The following is a 15,934-nucleotide window of genomic DNA, read 5'->3' as shown; positions in this document are numbered from 1 at the left end:
AAAGTCCTGGGAAAATCCCTGATCGGGACTGTTGAAGTGTTGCGCACATCAGATTAGAGACAACAGAATCTTTCGTTGGAAGTTCATCGAAATCTAAACAAAATAAGCACTCACCAGTCATAAATGTATACCTGAGGCAACATGTAAATGACGTTTGTTCTACATACAAAATCAATGCACAAAGCTTTTTACTATTATTATTGGCGTTTCTGCAACCAAGCGCAGTGACTGTGACTCTCGTATACCAGGGCATCATCTGCAGGACTTTAGCGTCCCTCTTCGGCTATGACTGTTTCATAGTACTGTTAACAGTGCTAGGCTGTGCAGCTTGTACACATTGGTTTTCTGACGCGATTAGCATATGTCCTCCTCTGCACTAGCACTATACTGCACTATATCACCTCCTGTGCAGCTAGTCCAGCTCATGCTGCTTTTCTCTAAATAGGGGTTCGCTCCTGGTGACATAAAGCTGGTTGTCGCTGGATAATCCAGCGAATTGATGATAGTAGATTAAGGCAAAAGCCTCAAGTCGGGAACCGTCGATATTTCAAACAGAACCAGCGCCTCTTCTCTCGGGCACCGTCCTAACTGGTCATCGCCAGTGTACACGGTGTCCAGTTCGTGGCTTCACGTCGCGAGACAACTGTGATCATGAGTGAGAGGTCTGTGGATTAATTTTGCCCACCTGAATATTCTTCAGCGTGCACTGAAATCTCAGCACACAGCGCACTGTGCCCTCACGGAAGACGTTGTAGTAGAGGAAGAGGAACAGTCCTTGTACGAAATATCGGCTTCTCTAGACCTGAGACTTTTACTTCAATATAAACTGGTTGTGAGATATAAGAAGGCGTTACTTTTTCGATCGAGCGTATACGTGTGCCGACTGGGCTGTACGGAAGTATAGTGTGAGGGATCGCGATTGTAGCCGAGTGTTGCTCTGGTTGGTGATTGGTTGCCCTGCCCTCCAGAGGCGTCATCGGAGGCGCGGCAGAGCCCGGCCACCGTTTCCCCTACCTATGCTAAGTGTCACAGTGGCAAGGTAAGAATTTGTGCCCGCGCTGCCTGCCTCTGTCCAAAGTGGGCTCTGTTGCACACATGGTTGGCGACGCGCTTGGTTCGTCTTGCATGTTAACCGCTCTTCCGTTCACCTGTCACTGTGTTCTTTGTCACTTTGTCGTCGTACCACTTGCCTCCGTTTATCGACAAGTGCCCAACATCGTAACGGAAAGACACGATCGCAAACGGTGCAATAGCGAGCGCTGCTAACGGAATCGGCACTGCGCATGCCTTGTAAGGATGCACCGCGCCTAGAACAGGGCTACAGTTTTCATCAAGAATGCCTTAGCGCAGGCGTAAATATTTCGTCCTAGGGGGGACATTCATGGGACAATTGTACACATCACCTTCTTTTTTTACATCATTTTGTGAACGCTTCTGGAGGGCGGATTACCTTAAGCTTCCCCTCTTGAAGTCACTTTTCGTGACGAGGTCTACCACGGGTATGTATTTGCATTTTAAGGCGTTCGAAACGACGGCAAGTTTTACAGTGCGAATGCGCCCTTCAAAGAACCTTACGGTCCGCCATGGTCAAACCTAGTCGCAGCTTTACGCACGAATTCTGGTGCTAATAACCCTGCGCCCTTGCTAAGCCTCGTGTACGGTACATTTTCTTACGTTCGTAGCATTGTATTTACTACACCATTTATTTGGTGCTATACTTTCCAATTTTGAAGCACAACACGCGCTGTTAGTAACCCACCCTGAGCAAAGAATAGTACTTTTAGAGCTAATTTCCACAGCTAAATCCTGCCCGCCCACGAAACAGCTTCCATTGACGATGCATAGCATACCTTGTAATATTTTTGTAGTGTTGTTAGGAGTTACCAGATGATTGTCACAGGTCCGACGTGACATCTTATAGTAAGGTGCTTCTAAATCTGGTACTTTATCTCCACGAGAGCCATCATGTTTTTTTTTTTTCTTCAATCGCGCCCTAATACGAAGTTGATCCCTATAGAGAGCTGGGATTATCTGCAATGCAGTATGCGTCGGCGCGTTGGTGGATGCTTGGCTGTGGCGCTTTCTTTGGGAACTGTCGATGTCGTGGCCTTGCCGCTTCACCAACCTTGGTGACCGTATCTTGAGACGTGCCTTGAGCAAATTCTTACCTTGCACTGAATGTGCTTTCGATGTATTCACGGTTCACGTTCTTGCTTCGGTTACTGTATTGTATATTCTTTTGACACGTTCTATGGAATGACTAATGCTTGATCTGTGGCAGCCTAAACCGTTGTCTGACGTGTCGGTGTTCGTCTTGATGTCGTTGTAACCATGACAGTGGATTGTTTAGATTCTCGAAATTTTTATGAGTAGCACGGTGAGATCATGATACTTGTCATTTTACCGCACTAAAGGGTATAGTCCCCGTGAAAGTTCACCGTAAAATACACCGTCATATTCTCACGCAGAACACCTGCAAGGAAGGGAACATAACTGGAGAGATCCAAGTGAGTCCTTCTATTTTCGCTCTCTGTTTCTCCGACATTAACCTATTCCGTTTTTGTTTGTTTTTTTCACCAGCTGCAAGTTTGTTACGACAGCAAGGCGGCCATTTTGTACGTCACCATAGTAGAGGCTCGTCACTTGGTAACAGCTAGAGACAACAGCGGTCTTCCTGATCCATTTGTCAAGTGTCTTCTCTTGCCAAAGAGAAGGTAAGATTTGTCCCTGACCATCCCTAAGGATCAGACCAGTGCGCCGCACTCTGCTGAACTAATGCGTGTGTCAACGGAGTTCGCGTTCCGTGCAAGGCACCGAACTTCACGCAGTGATACCGACAACTCAACAGTAAAAAGTGCTTGTCGTGTGCGCATGTGTTTCTTTTTCCTGCTCATCCGCCACGAGAGACCAGAAAGCCCCACTTGGCCCAGCATTTGGTAGCGCTACTTCCAGAGTTTCAATATCGGTCGAAGAAGCATATGAAGGAAAGTAGGGACACTTGATTTCGATCACTCCATGTGGTAGGGTTTGGGACGGGGCGAACGAATGATGCGAGAAGTATCGAAACTTTCGATATCGATAAAGAATATCGTAAAAAAACGATAAAATCGATTAAAATAGCGATATTTATATCGATAAATTATCGATATATCGATGTTTGAAAGTCCATCACGCCATTACTTTAACGATTCATAAAGCTGGTGCTTCCTAAACTATAAAGTTGGTGTTTCCAAAACAGATAACTATCTGCACCATCTATGTCGCACGAAGAAGTCACCAAGCGCGCGCACGAAACTAAGTAAACAGCCGACGGCCCGCACGGGTCTACCTGTGACGTCACGCAGGGTCAAGGAGGCCGGAGAGAGAGGCTTCGATATGCTTCCCAGCTCCTTTGGCAAATAACGAGTCCTCCACCGCCAAACCAACTTTGTTTCTAATTTCTGAAGAATGTACCGAACTTATTTATACAGTAAAAAAGTAGTTGTCCCTGGGTGCACATCCAGCCCACCAACGCTCTGCCCTCAAAGCCGTCTTCACCTTTCTGGATACCATAGGACTTCGACCCTTATTGTGAAGGAGGAGATCATTATTTCATTCCCCGCATCACCACCAGCAATGGGGTAGAGTATCGCCCCTGGAGATGAAACTCCCCATTCATCATCTCGCAATAAAGTTGTTGTTGTTGTCACTGTAAGAATTTTGAATTGTCCCCTTGCTGTGACTGCGTTTCAACCGCTTCGAACCTACTTAGTGCCCACAAAAAAAAAAAAAAGCCTTCAAAGTCGACATCTTTCAAGCTCATCCGACAGGAAGAATACAGTGTTAAGTGCCTTTTCCTTCGTTCTTCTGTCTAGTGTGGAGAACCAGCGTCGCACCCGGTACTTTTCCCGCTGCAGCAACCCCGTGTGGAAGCAGACGATGGTTTATCCTGAAGTGGCACCCGACGATTTGCGTACAAGTTTCTTAGAAATAAGCGTCTGGAACTACGACGTATCCGGTGCGAACGAGTTCCTCGGCGAGACCGTCCTCGATCTGTCAGGTAAAGACGGCCCATCGTGGTATATGCCGCAACCGTACCTGGAGTAACCCTAACCGTACAGTTATGGGGCATTGCAGACATGACCCTGCTAGATGAACAGTCCCACTGGTACAAACTTCAACAGCACACGGAGAGTAGCAAGCACTCTCGCGGCAGTTTCTTCAACTTCGGCAGCAGCAAACTCGCCAGGCTCAGCATGGCAGGTGGACACAAGTTAGGATGCTCCGATAGCACAGACGACATGTTGAAAAGGACTATAATGGTGAGTAGAACCATATTGCAAACTGTAGGATGGCAGCTACTCCAGCAGTTACTCCAGGCCGCGAACGTAAAATGCGGACCGCTTTACCCTCGGTAATTCAGCCTCACGACAGTTGAAAACGAAGCGCTGGAAGGTGGAAGTGCTGCAAAGGGAACAGATCCTTCTAGCGTTACATGTGTTACCATCAGTGATGGCCACTAACTACTTCTACAGTAGTTTAACTATAACTACTAACTACTTTGCAATGGAGTAGTTCAACTAGTAGTTCAACTACTTTTCAGGGGAAGTAGTTAAAACTACTTCTTTAACTACTGCAATGTATTTGAACTACATCTCTAGCTACTTAACGTTGTCCATCAACATCAATCCCATTCGATAGTGTTCTTGGACACCTAAATATGAATCACAAGCATTGCTCTGCACCTTCGTTCTCATCAAACAAGTAGCAAAAGGTAAAAGTCGGAAGCACAATTGTGCCGTAAAGCTTGCGACAAAATCGGAAGTAGTTGGCGCCTGCCGTAACCTAACTACTACAGTTAACTACTCGAAATAGTAGTTTAACTAGTAGTTGCACACTACATTTTTGCAAGTAGTTGATAACTACTTTTTAACTACAATCAGGTAGTTTAACTAGCAATTTAACTGCATGTAGTTAACTACTGGCCATCACTGGTGACCATTGCCTGATGTGCTGCTTCTCATACATTGCTGTCCCCCGCAGAGCAACGTGCCAGAGAAGAAGTTCATCAAGCATTTTCGGAGGAGATCCGTGTCTTCCATTGACTCAAGGAGTAAGCATATGTATTTTGCATTTTTATACATACGTTGGTGTAAACACTGTGAACACGTGTACACTGACAAGTTAAACATGAAAGAACTGATGTTCTGAGGCTGGAAAAACAGAGAAGGGACAAATACATACACATCCTCAATTTGCCCAAGAACCTTTCATATTTCACTGGCAAGTTACTTACGCGTTGCCATATCAGGAAGTGTGAGCGTTGCAAGTCAAACAAACGTTCGCTGAACTCTTCGTTTTGCTTTTCCATAAGACATCTGAGTTACTGCACTGAGATAAGCGTTATTGCTTGGCACATGTTTGAAGGGGTAAAAGCCTTTGGCAAGGGAAACTATAAGGGTCCCATTATTTCTTGCTGAAGCAGCTCTCGCAGGAAGTTGGACTGAATGGATTATGTCTGGAGCTCAGTAGTAGTAGTAGTACATAAGCTGAAAGGGGTGCTGGAGCAGGGTGGCTGCCCCTAGGGGGAGCCTCCTGCTCCAATTCTTTTATAAGGGCTTATGGAGATCCCAGGTTCCATGGGTTGCTCGCGGTTACTATACCTCTCTCTTTTAAGGAGGCAGAGAGTGGCTTTAGTGCTTCAGATTCTTGCTTCAGATTCTTCAGTACGATGATCTTGCTTCTTTGTTGGTCACTTTCCCATGACCTTGAGGAGTTCAAGGAACCAATGACTGCTCGTACACTCGTTACTAATAGACCTCTCCCTGACGAATGACGTCATAGTGTTTGACAGCGCCACCAATTTGGTAGAGTTGGCGTATACGCTCGAACAAGGCGTACAACGTCGCGCCCGAAAGCCACGGTCTTGAGGGGATTAGGGTGGTCCCTGAAAGGGACGCTACCTTATTTTAAAGTTTACACCAGTTAGTACACTGGGACATTCAATCACTACTCGCAGACGACGCCGGTTCTCCATGGCTACGACTGCTGAAAGCGCGTTCGTGATTTGCTACGGCCATTGAAAACACGATCCTAATTGGCCGACTCTGAGTTGTTACGTCACGTCGACGAGTGAGCAGGCTTTCCCTGTGTAGGTGGTGTTGCCTCAGCACACCATGCTGAAAACACCGATTCCGTTCATTGCAGTTTCACAATTAAGACAACAGGAGTTTCAGGCGAGGCTTCGCTGATGAACTCCGTCGTGCAATTCCTTGTGAAGTTTGAAAATGTGTCCAGCTATCCAGCTCCCGTCTCTGACTCTTTTTCATAAAAGTAATACGATGTACAATAACAACAGTAGTTAGACCATACATATATATATGCTCCATGTATAGTCTCGGACCGGGCTACACTGAGAAGCGCCGTGTGTACACTCTCGCACCGGACTGTACTTTTCTTTCAATTGGAGGCAGCGAACAAGTGTCCATTCGTGGAACCCAGTCCTCCCCTTCTGATTTGTTTCGGTTTCAGTCTGTCTACCAACGTCATGATGACATTTCTCGGGCAGAGGTTTATTCAAAACAAACGACCGTGCACCAAGTTGCGCAGTGTCGTCACATGGCGTGCCTAAGAGATGTTTTCCCTGCCTTTCAGTCGGCAACCAGACCCGTCGTCACCGAGTGCCCATCTTTCCTACTTCCAACCTGACCGCTCATCCACTGCTTCCACAGGGTTGCCAAGGCGCCGTCTGCAACCTCTTCTAGATATGGAATGACGCCTTTCCTGTGACCGCTCGTCGTCTCCTGGAGGCGCTGTGGTTGGTGTTCCTCTTGGTCAACAGAGCAGACTGACTCTCAGTGGCGCTGGTTCGTCATGCCACCGTTGTACAGCAAGTGTCGTCGTTGTTCTTAAGTGGTCACACACATCGCGGGACTTTCTGTACATATATGTATGACTTTGCGTTTCCTTTGGGGTTTCATTTTAAAGGGGTTGTGACATCTTGCTTCACTGATGCGTCATTAGTTTCGCAGAGGGCGAAGTAGCTAACTGAAACATTCGAAAACTAATTATCTTACACCACCATGGGATTTACGGCCCCGGGGCTAGGGCACTTCCTTGTGATCGCACTACTCCCTTGTGGATATCTCCACGAAATTAGGGAGCGAAGAGATGTAGGAAGGGAAGACGGTGGAGCGTATTGGTCACTCATTTCTCTTTCTCCGGGTCGACCTCCTCGTGACCAATCAACGCGCCCCTGGGGTTTGCACATTGGGACACTTTCCACACTGCACTTAAGAGGGTAGACTATCCGAGTATGAGGTATTATATGTGATGCGTAACCGGCAAGGCACAAGCAAGAGGTCACAGCTGCTTTAAGGCGTTCCTGAATGTTACGGTTCCGTTGAGGGCCGGGCTATATTGCAATAGATGGTATTGCAATAATAATTGCGTACATTATTTTAAGTGCCTTCTACAAAGGTTTCTTCGATTGGTATGCATTTAACACACATGGCGTTCTTCCCATTTACCGCAAAGCGAAGCCTCGCTTGAGACCAGCCGTCGGCAGTTCCAGATCCCACAAAAGTAAAAGGATTACACTGAAACATGTAGAGTTCCAGAAACCTTGCATCGTTCTCGTTGAAGCTGCGCTATAGGTACGATCGGCTATAAGGTAAAATCCCGAGCGTTGGAACACCAGGAACATCGTGTTTGGGCCTCAGTTTTAACGCCTATTGTGCAACGCCCACCGCATGCGGCGTCCCAGACCGGAGCATCTATCGGATGTGTCATAGACGGTTAATTGACTGCTATATATTGCTGAACAAAATTGATGTACCATCGCGAATAATCTCCACAAGAAGGAACAGTCATTTTTGTCTTCGGTATCTCCAGCCAACACCACCAGGATAACTCCGCGTGACGTCATCCTACTAGGATGGGCGCCGGCCAAATTACACGAAAGCGGTGTCGCGACGAAGCAGACGACACGTCGCCGATCATCCCAGTATACTGACGTCAACGCGTGGACGAGAGAGTTTTGGAGAGGCCTTCTCCAACAGAAGGCCTGTTTATTGTCTCCTCTCCCTCCTTCGCTACGTAAACGTATAAAGTCAGAATTCGTCTGCTACTGCTGCGATTCCCCGTTCTGCGAATTCAAGAAGTAGCAAATGATTGCGCCTAACTTTGAACCTGCAGACTTAAATCTGTAGTTAAGATATGCAACATTGTTTTGAGAAAGATATGGGACCGTTTTGCGATTTATTTTAAAGTTTACACCAGTTAGTACGCTGGGACGTTCAATCACCACTCGCAGACTACGCCGGTTCTCCATGGCTACGACTGCTGAAAGCACGTTCGTGATTGGCTACGGCCATTGAAAACACGATCCTGATTGGCCGACTCTTAGTTGTTACGTCACGTCGACGAGTGAGCAGGCCTTCTCTGTGTAGGTGGTGTTGCCTCAGCACACCGTACTGAAAACACCGATTCCATTCACTGCAGTTTCACAATTAAGACAACAGGAGTCTCAGGCGAGGCTTCGCTGATGAACTCTGTCGTGCAATTCCTTGTGAAGTTTGAAAATGTGTCCAGCTATCCAGCTCCCGTCTCTGACTCTTTTTCATAAAAGTAATACAATGTACAATAACAACAGTAGTTAGAATTGTCTGTACTCATTCTTAATTTGTTCATTTCTTTTGGCTGGACCAGACTATACATATATATGCTCCATGTATAGTCTCGGACCGGGCTACACTGAGATGCGCCGTGTGTACACTCTCGCACCGGACTGTACCGTAATGGCTCCGCGTGTAACCCTCGCAGTTGTACTCATAACCTCCCGAGCCAAAGTGTGTTTTTATGTCGTCATATCAAGGTTGTGGTTGAATTACCCCGGATGCGGTGTTCCCAAATGACGTGACCGCCACCTTGGTTGTGAAGGCTGACATATCCCCGGTCACCAGAAAAAAAAAAAAAAAAAGGCTCCATTGCCCCCTGGGCTCATGTTATGTGTGTCTGCCAACTGTTCTCTGATTTGTACAGAGGCCTAACATGTGTAAAACTGTACGATGTTCAATGGGTATATCTGCCTTTTAGGATGTTCCACTCTACGAGATAGCCATATTAATAATAATAATAATATATAATACTTAAAGCCATGAATGGGTCATATTTGCCTGTTTTATGCAAAGTCTTATCGAGGAATGTTACTATGATATTGCACTCGTCGGCTCCAGAAGAACATCTGTAAATACTCTGCAGTTTTATAACGTGACACGGTTATATATAAATACTTGTACTACATAGGAAACAGTCGTTTATTTTTGCTCAATATCCGCACTCTAACCTCGCTACACAAAGATAGAACTATTCGCCGAAAACGTTGCGTTATCATTTCGCCCACTGATAAGGATTGTAAAGCGAGTACTGTTATAAAGCGAGGAAATGTCTCAACCCAACTTATAGACTTATTACAAAACTAAATGTACGAACCAGAAACGATACCTCTGTAAAGAAGAATAAAAAAAAGAAAGACCAGCCAGTCCCATCCTTACCACGACCCATATTGTGGGTGTACAGAGTTTCGGTTTTTGCGCCTCTGCAGACTGGAGAAAGGGGGGCTGAGTGACGTCACTGCTGACATCACCGAACAGAGCGCTCGACGCCATTTCGTTTCCGCACCATCTACGCAGTGCCGTGTATGCCAAAGGGAGTCTGGCTATTAGGAAGAGCCTAAAAAAGAGGCTCGACCTGTCAATCAAACTTGGGCACATTTCATTGGTGACCGTTTTCCATGGGCGCTGCCATGACACCAAATTTTCTCCAAGATGGAGGATGGTGCTTGGAACGGCGAAGCGGAGATTTCTTGACAAAAAATTTTCACAGACTACTTTAATTTCATACTGTGAGTATATATCCTCATGTACGCATCTGCAAAATCAGCTTAAAGTTTCGCTCCGCCATCGTTATTTACGCGAAAATGGGATGTTTCGGCGTTAAGATCGTGATAGCAAGAAAATAGCAAGAAGGACGACCCTTATACGTAAGACTTTGCATTATATAATTGCATTTTATTTATACATACATCTTTGCTCATTTTTGATTCGATCTACTTACATTACGTGATTTAAAACTTCATACCGGCAGTCGTCTGCTACGAACTACGAAGAAGCGGTTGTACCGCTCTCCTGGCCAATCATTTCTGCCAGCAACCATTTCTGCAATTCTGAGCCTTCCCAACATGCCTCTCTCCATGCAGATGGCGTTGATAAAAGTGGGCGCAAAATCCGTCGTTTTGGTCTGTCACCAGTGATATCCATTTCAATCCAAATCAATCGAGTTTCTCCAAAATGTTGGCACCCAGTAAATAAGGGTGAGGTATAAGTACTGGATGGATGTCATAATAGACAACTGTATTTCGACCTGTGATTGGCTAGATACCTCAAAAAGTGGGTGGAGCCTCAGGTATAGGCAGGTCCCATTAATGGCCGGACTCCCTTTGGCATACACGGCACTGCAACTACGCTGCACACAGCGCCATCTGTGATCTGTAGTGCCGCGCGGCAGCCGAATATTAACGTGACAGAGTACTCACGTGTTTCCTGTAGACGCCATTATGCAGCTTGGAAATGAAATGGTGCCGGTGGCTCCCCCTTGTGACTCGGCACCGATACTTAGATTATTTAAGCGTCTCCAAAGTGGCAAAGACGCCACGGGGCCATCTTTTCGAGTGATTTCGTCGACCGAAAAATTATAATAATGCGAATGGACTGCTACCAGCTGTGCAGCATCTCAGATCGAGACCTCTTCACGTATTTTTCGAGATAAAGGTATAGCTGAAGATTGCAATATTGATTAAGACGGGAGAAACCACTTTTTTGACGAATTGTTTCCCAACGACAACAATAGAATATGTGCGTCGTGTACACGCTCTGATTTGTGCCTCTGCCGCATCTCTCTAAATGTGTACATATTTCGATGTTTCCAAGGGATCACTCACAAGGCCACATGTAGGGGGAGGGGGGATTGCGGGTTGTAGGGTTCCGTGTTGCGACCGAAATTCGAAGGGTGTGACTTTATTTTGTATTGTTCTTCGGTATAGCCGGACATACAGGAAAGCCTCGTTATAACGAAGTGAACGGAACTAGGGGAAATTCGATATACGCGGCAATTCACTACTACCGGAAGTCCCACAAAAAAAATTTACAGTGGCATCGGTGAATCTGAGAAACACTGCGGGAATCTTAAAAAAAAAACATTAAACCGGGGGAAGAATTGGTGATGAGCACCTTTGCAGCCCAGCCTTTTAATTTAGGAACAAAAAAAAAGCACGTGAGCTGGATTTGCCATACGGGCTTTTGTGGGCTCACACTTCACAGTAAACTGAGGTTTGCTAGCAGTACAATTCGAATAATCCGGTTCGAATTGCATGTATTTCGCATACAGCGATACTTCGAATAAAGCGCTCTCGTTATAAGCTATAACGGTAGTTTACTGTGTCTGAGAAACAAACATTCGGGTTGGGAACCTGGGCTGACCTTATGAAATTCGGGGTGTTTCGGATCGTTGTGATTACCTTTGGGGGAAGCATGCAAAACACGGAGCCCTATAGTTACAGGTCATTGGCTCTTTTGTGCTAGCCTCCACGTACCTTTTGTTAACGGGTTGTTTTGTCAAGTGCATAGAGTTTTGTACGAATACCATGCTACCCGTCTGGCTCACAGTGCATTGTGAGTGAGACTTCGAAGTATGCGCATGCGTCAACGGTCTGTGGCTGCATCGCACTCGTTCAGTGCGTAGGCGTGCCCACGAAAATTATTTAAAATCACCAGGTTATAGCACAAACAAGAAAACTAGAGCTCGCGAGAGACAGTTAGAGATCACAGCGGACAGAGATCACAGCGGACAGCGGAACATATACAGGGTGTATGCTATAAAAGGTCAGTCACATTTTCGCGCGTGGCGCGATACCTACTTGACAGACAGACTTCCGCTGCCGCAGAGTGAAGAAGTTACGGCAGGAAACCCTACAAAAAAATCGTCGATATCAGGCACTGCGTAACATAATAGATACGGCCACGCAAACTTTCGTCTTCATGCATTTCCTATGCGCTATACCGACGTAAACACGCCAGTCTGTCAATAGTTGTTTGTAGCTTCCGCATGGGGCGCTAGTGACGTTGAATCCCAAACAAACTCATGTGGGCGCATATTTCTGTTATGCACGGTACGTACCTGGGGTACTCATTGAGATTTATGTTTAACGAAGCTTGATACGATTTGTTTTAGATGTTTTCTGCACATGTTGCGGCTCGTATGCCGCTTTCTAGCGAAACATTTCTGCTTCTTCTCTTAGCAGACGGCAGTCTGTTGCGATTGCTCTGTTGCGAGAACGACACTTTTAGCCGCCCTTCTAACGTTTTTATTTCATTCATTTTGTGTCTCTATACAGTTTCATTTGACTCTATTATTCCTGTTATTATATTTTTTCGTGTTCCATTTGTTTCTGTCGTATTTTGTATCCTTTGTGCCTTGCTGTGCGCCAGTTGACGGTTCAGGAGCTACACATGTGGATTCAACGTCACTAGCGCACCATGCGGAAGCTACAAACAACTATCGACAGACTGGCGTGTTTACGTCGGTATAGCGCATAGGAAATGCATGAAGACGAAAGTTTGCGTGGCCGTATCTATTTTGTTACGCAGTGCCTGATATCGACGATTTTTTTGTAGGGTTTCCTGCCGTAACTTCTTCACTCTGCGGCAGCGGAAGTCTGTCTGTCAAGTAGGTATCGCGCCACGCGCGAAAATGTGACTGACCTTTTATAGCATACACCCTGTATGTCCCACCTTGTCTTTGATTCACTTTAACTGAGGGTAATAAATAAAAGTAAAATTTTGTCGCTGAGTATGTACATGCCGAAAACTCTTTCAGAAGTCGTGTCAATGCCCCATGACGTCGACAGTAACCACATGTGCTCCACAGACCGGCGTGCATGTTCCGACGGTAAACCACTGAAGTATAATTTTTCATGAATGGCACATCTGCCACAAAACATTCATGCGTACCGGTGGCAGCACATGCACAAACTCCGTGTGAATGATACGAAATAATAGAGTCTACGCGTAGGTGTGACTCTCGTCTGCTGACCGACTTTCCCCCTTTCCACCTGAATGGACACAGCCCAGAAAGCCCGGCAATCGGACCCTCTTTACCTTACTAACTTTTCTTTTAAAAAAAAGTGCGATAGGAAAGGAACGAGAAGCGCAAGTCATGTTCACTGACGAACGTTATCAAAAGAAGAAGAAATTGGGATCTGGCATGCGGAAAGATCGTGCCAACAAAATCGTTCGCATCACGCTATAATGCATCCGATGTGCTCAACAAGTGGAGTACAGTATTTTCGATAGACGAGTGAGTGAACCCGATGTTCCCGACGACAGGGGTGGGATGTATTCCAGGACAAGACTATTGCAGTCCGAAAATCCGGTCGCGAAAGTATACGAATATTGTTTTTACATCTGCAATCCTTGCAAGCACATAGAAACACGTATCGCACTCCGCAATCTTCTCGGGCTTCTCTGTGTCCCTTGCTTGCATGATGTAAGGACACCTGCTCCCGCTTGGGACCGCCAGCAGCCACGCCAAAATTATACGCGCAAGAGACACGAGGCAAAATCCCCCCATCCCCTTGGCGCTCGACTGCAGACTCTCCGTTCAACCAGCAATGCTAGCGAAGAATGCTGTCAGCAGGTGGACGTACACACTTACGCGGGCTACAGATATTTAAACTTGATTTACGTGTGTGTTCCATTTGTGCAGATGAAGGGTGCACCTTTTGAGGTGCGCGTCCAATATTTTACTCACTTTTACCGGTACCGCGGTTATGAAGTTACAATGTGAGAGGTGGCGAGTGAGTGGTGGTGATGATGATGATGATGATTTGATGGCATGAATAAAGTTCTATCACTATGCATATCGCTTCTGACTGTTCCTTGTAACAGCACACCGTGTGCCAGTTGTCGACAGCGACCAACACCCCTAGCAACACAAAATGTTGCCGGAACATTGTTGCAATGGTGCCCCCAAACGTTGTCAAAACGCGGCTAATGTTCTTTTGAAGCCACATCTTAGTAGCGTTACATGCGAAATTTCTCCAACATTGCCACAATGTTTAAATTAGCTTTGCAACATTGCTGCAATGATACTGCCACATAAGGACAACATGTTTTTAACATTGTTCCAACATTGCTGCAATATTCGGTAAACGTTTTACTGTGACGTTGTGACGACATGATGACATGTGACGAAAAATGTTGACCAACATCTAGCAACGTTGCCACAATATTGTTGAATATTGTAAAACATTGCTCCACTATTTACAACATTCGCAACATTGCAGCAACGTTGTGGCAACAATATGTGTTACTAGGGACCTTGTTTAGAGGACTGCGTCACTTCCCGTTGTCTAAACTGTCACATCTGCAAGCGCGCGTGTCCCATGAAGGATCGAAGCAGACTTACTGTAGTAAGCAGGCGACGTAGTTTCGCTGGGCATGGTTCTCACATCGCTGTGACAAGAGGCGGTGAATCCTGATGCATCATTAAAGTCTATACGCCAGTTCGTTGCAGAATGCCTGCCAGTATCGGAGGTTGATGTCGTCGGCCATGGAAACACTTTCAGTCACCCCAGTTATCGCGCAACTGTTCTCGCTGCACGTGTCCCGTTACCAGCCGCCATGACTGTCGTTGAGAGGCACTATCTTCAGAGATGATGATGACGTCACTTCTTTTGCTGGTTCCGGTCCGCTTATCGTCACCTTACCATGGCAGCGTGCACAATTATTATTATTACAATTATTATATACACTATCTTGTCGTGCAATTAATTTATTCCGCGTTAGCGCCGCGAAGCAACTATGGCTATATGAGCGGCGTACAGGCGTGCACAGATAGATAGAGTACAACAGGAAGGAGTGGGGGGAGGGACAGGGAAGGTTAGTATGCGTCTTGGGCCGACTTCAAGGGGAACTGTGCCAACATCACCTAGATAGAGAAAGCGTGCGCATTGCCTCCTTTCCCTCTTTCAATTAAGGGTCGGAATACGTCCACTACGGCGATTCGCCGTTCTGCAAATTCCAGAACCCGCAAATGATTGCAGCTCACCTGGAACCTGCAGACCTGAATATTTAGACAAGAAGTGCAAGACGCTTTCCAGAAAATCAGTTTTGAGAGAGATTGAGACCGTTTTACGCTTTATTTCGAAGTTTTCCCATTTAGTAAGCGGTGATGTTCAATCACAACTCGCAGACGACAGTGGTTTTTCTCCATGGCCACGACCGCAGAAAGCACGTTCGTGATTGGCTACGGCCGTTGAAAGCACGATCCTGATTGGCTGACTCTTAATGCTTACGTTACCCCGACGAGCGCTCAGGCTTTCGGTATCTAGGTGGCGTTGACTGTGCCGACATGTATCTGGAAAGCTGCCGAATTTAAGGAAAACCTGAAACAGCACACCCTGTGGTAAGATTCGAACCCACTACCTCCCAGATTTCAGCACGACCTTGGCTATCACACCAAGGAGCGGATGCTCTTACCCACTCGACTATGCTGCTGATGTCGTAACACATCAGGCTCCGTGCACGACTGACGTCACCGCTCCAGCTTCGAAGGGGCGAAATCGCCGCCATGATGTAGCTCCGGCGAAGTTTGCTTTCGATTTTCGTTCGCTGCCATTAGCTATATTTAGAGGACTATTAAGGTTGAAAACATGGAAATTACTTGGATATGCTATAAATAATACTCACACAGTACAATAACTTTGAAACCAGATGTACGGTGAATGCGATGTGGATGAGGGCCTCGACCGCCTCGACAGTCAAAACCAAAGGACCTATATAAATGGCGGCAGATCTGCTAGCGAAACAGTGACGCTGCATATGAACAGATCCTCTTT

The 15,934-nt window shown here is 46.3% G+C and overlaps 1 protein-coding gene across 2 annotated transcripts in view; it reads left to right on the top strand.

The window, feature by feature from the left end:
• LOC135388179 (protein piccolo-like) overlaps positions 1-12,025 on the top strand; it is a 101,194-nt gene extending 89,169 nt beyond the window's left edge. The window contains exons 16-22 of one of the 2 annotated variants that reach the window (XM_064617565.1): positions 969-1,039; positions 2,469-2,507; positions 2,581-2,714; positions 3,855-4,039; positions 4,117-4,301; positions 5,023-5,092; positions 6,634-12,025. In XM_064617565.1, the coding sequence (XP_064473635.1) occupies positions 969-1,039; positions 2,469-2,507; positions 2,581-2,714; positions 3,855-4,039; positions 4,117-4,301; positions 5,023-5,092; positions 6,634-6,743 (794 nt within the window). In that variant the 3' untranslated portion in view covers positions 6,744-12,025. Of the gene's footprint in view, positions 1-968; positions 1,040-2,468; positions 2,508-2,580; positions 2,715-3,854; positions 4,040-4,116; positions 4,302-5,022; positions 5,093-6,633 lie in introns of those variants that run through there. The other variant, XR_010421296.1, reaches the window with a different exon arrangement.
• The last annotated feature ends 3,909 nt before the right edge of the window (positions 12,026-15,934 follow it).

The sequence above is a fragment of the Ornithodoros turicata genome, chromosome 3, assembly GCF_037126465.1.
Source record: "Ornithodoros turicata isolate Travis chromosome 3, ASM3712646v1, whole genome shotgun sequence".
In the NCBI taxonomy this organism is placed as follows: Eukaryota; Metazoa; Arthropoda; class Arachnida; order Ixodida; family Argasidae; genus Ornithodoros; species Ornithodoros turicata.
This window is presented reverse-complemented; position numbering and strand designations above follow the sequence as displayed.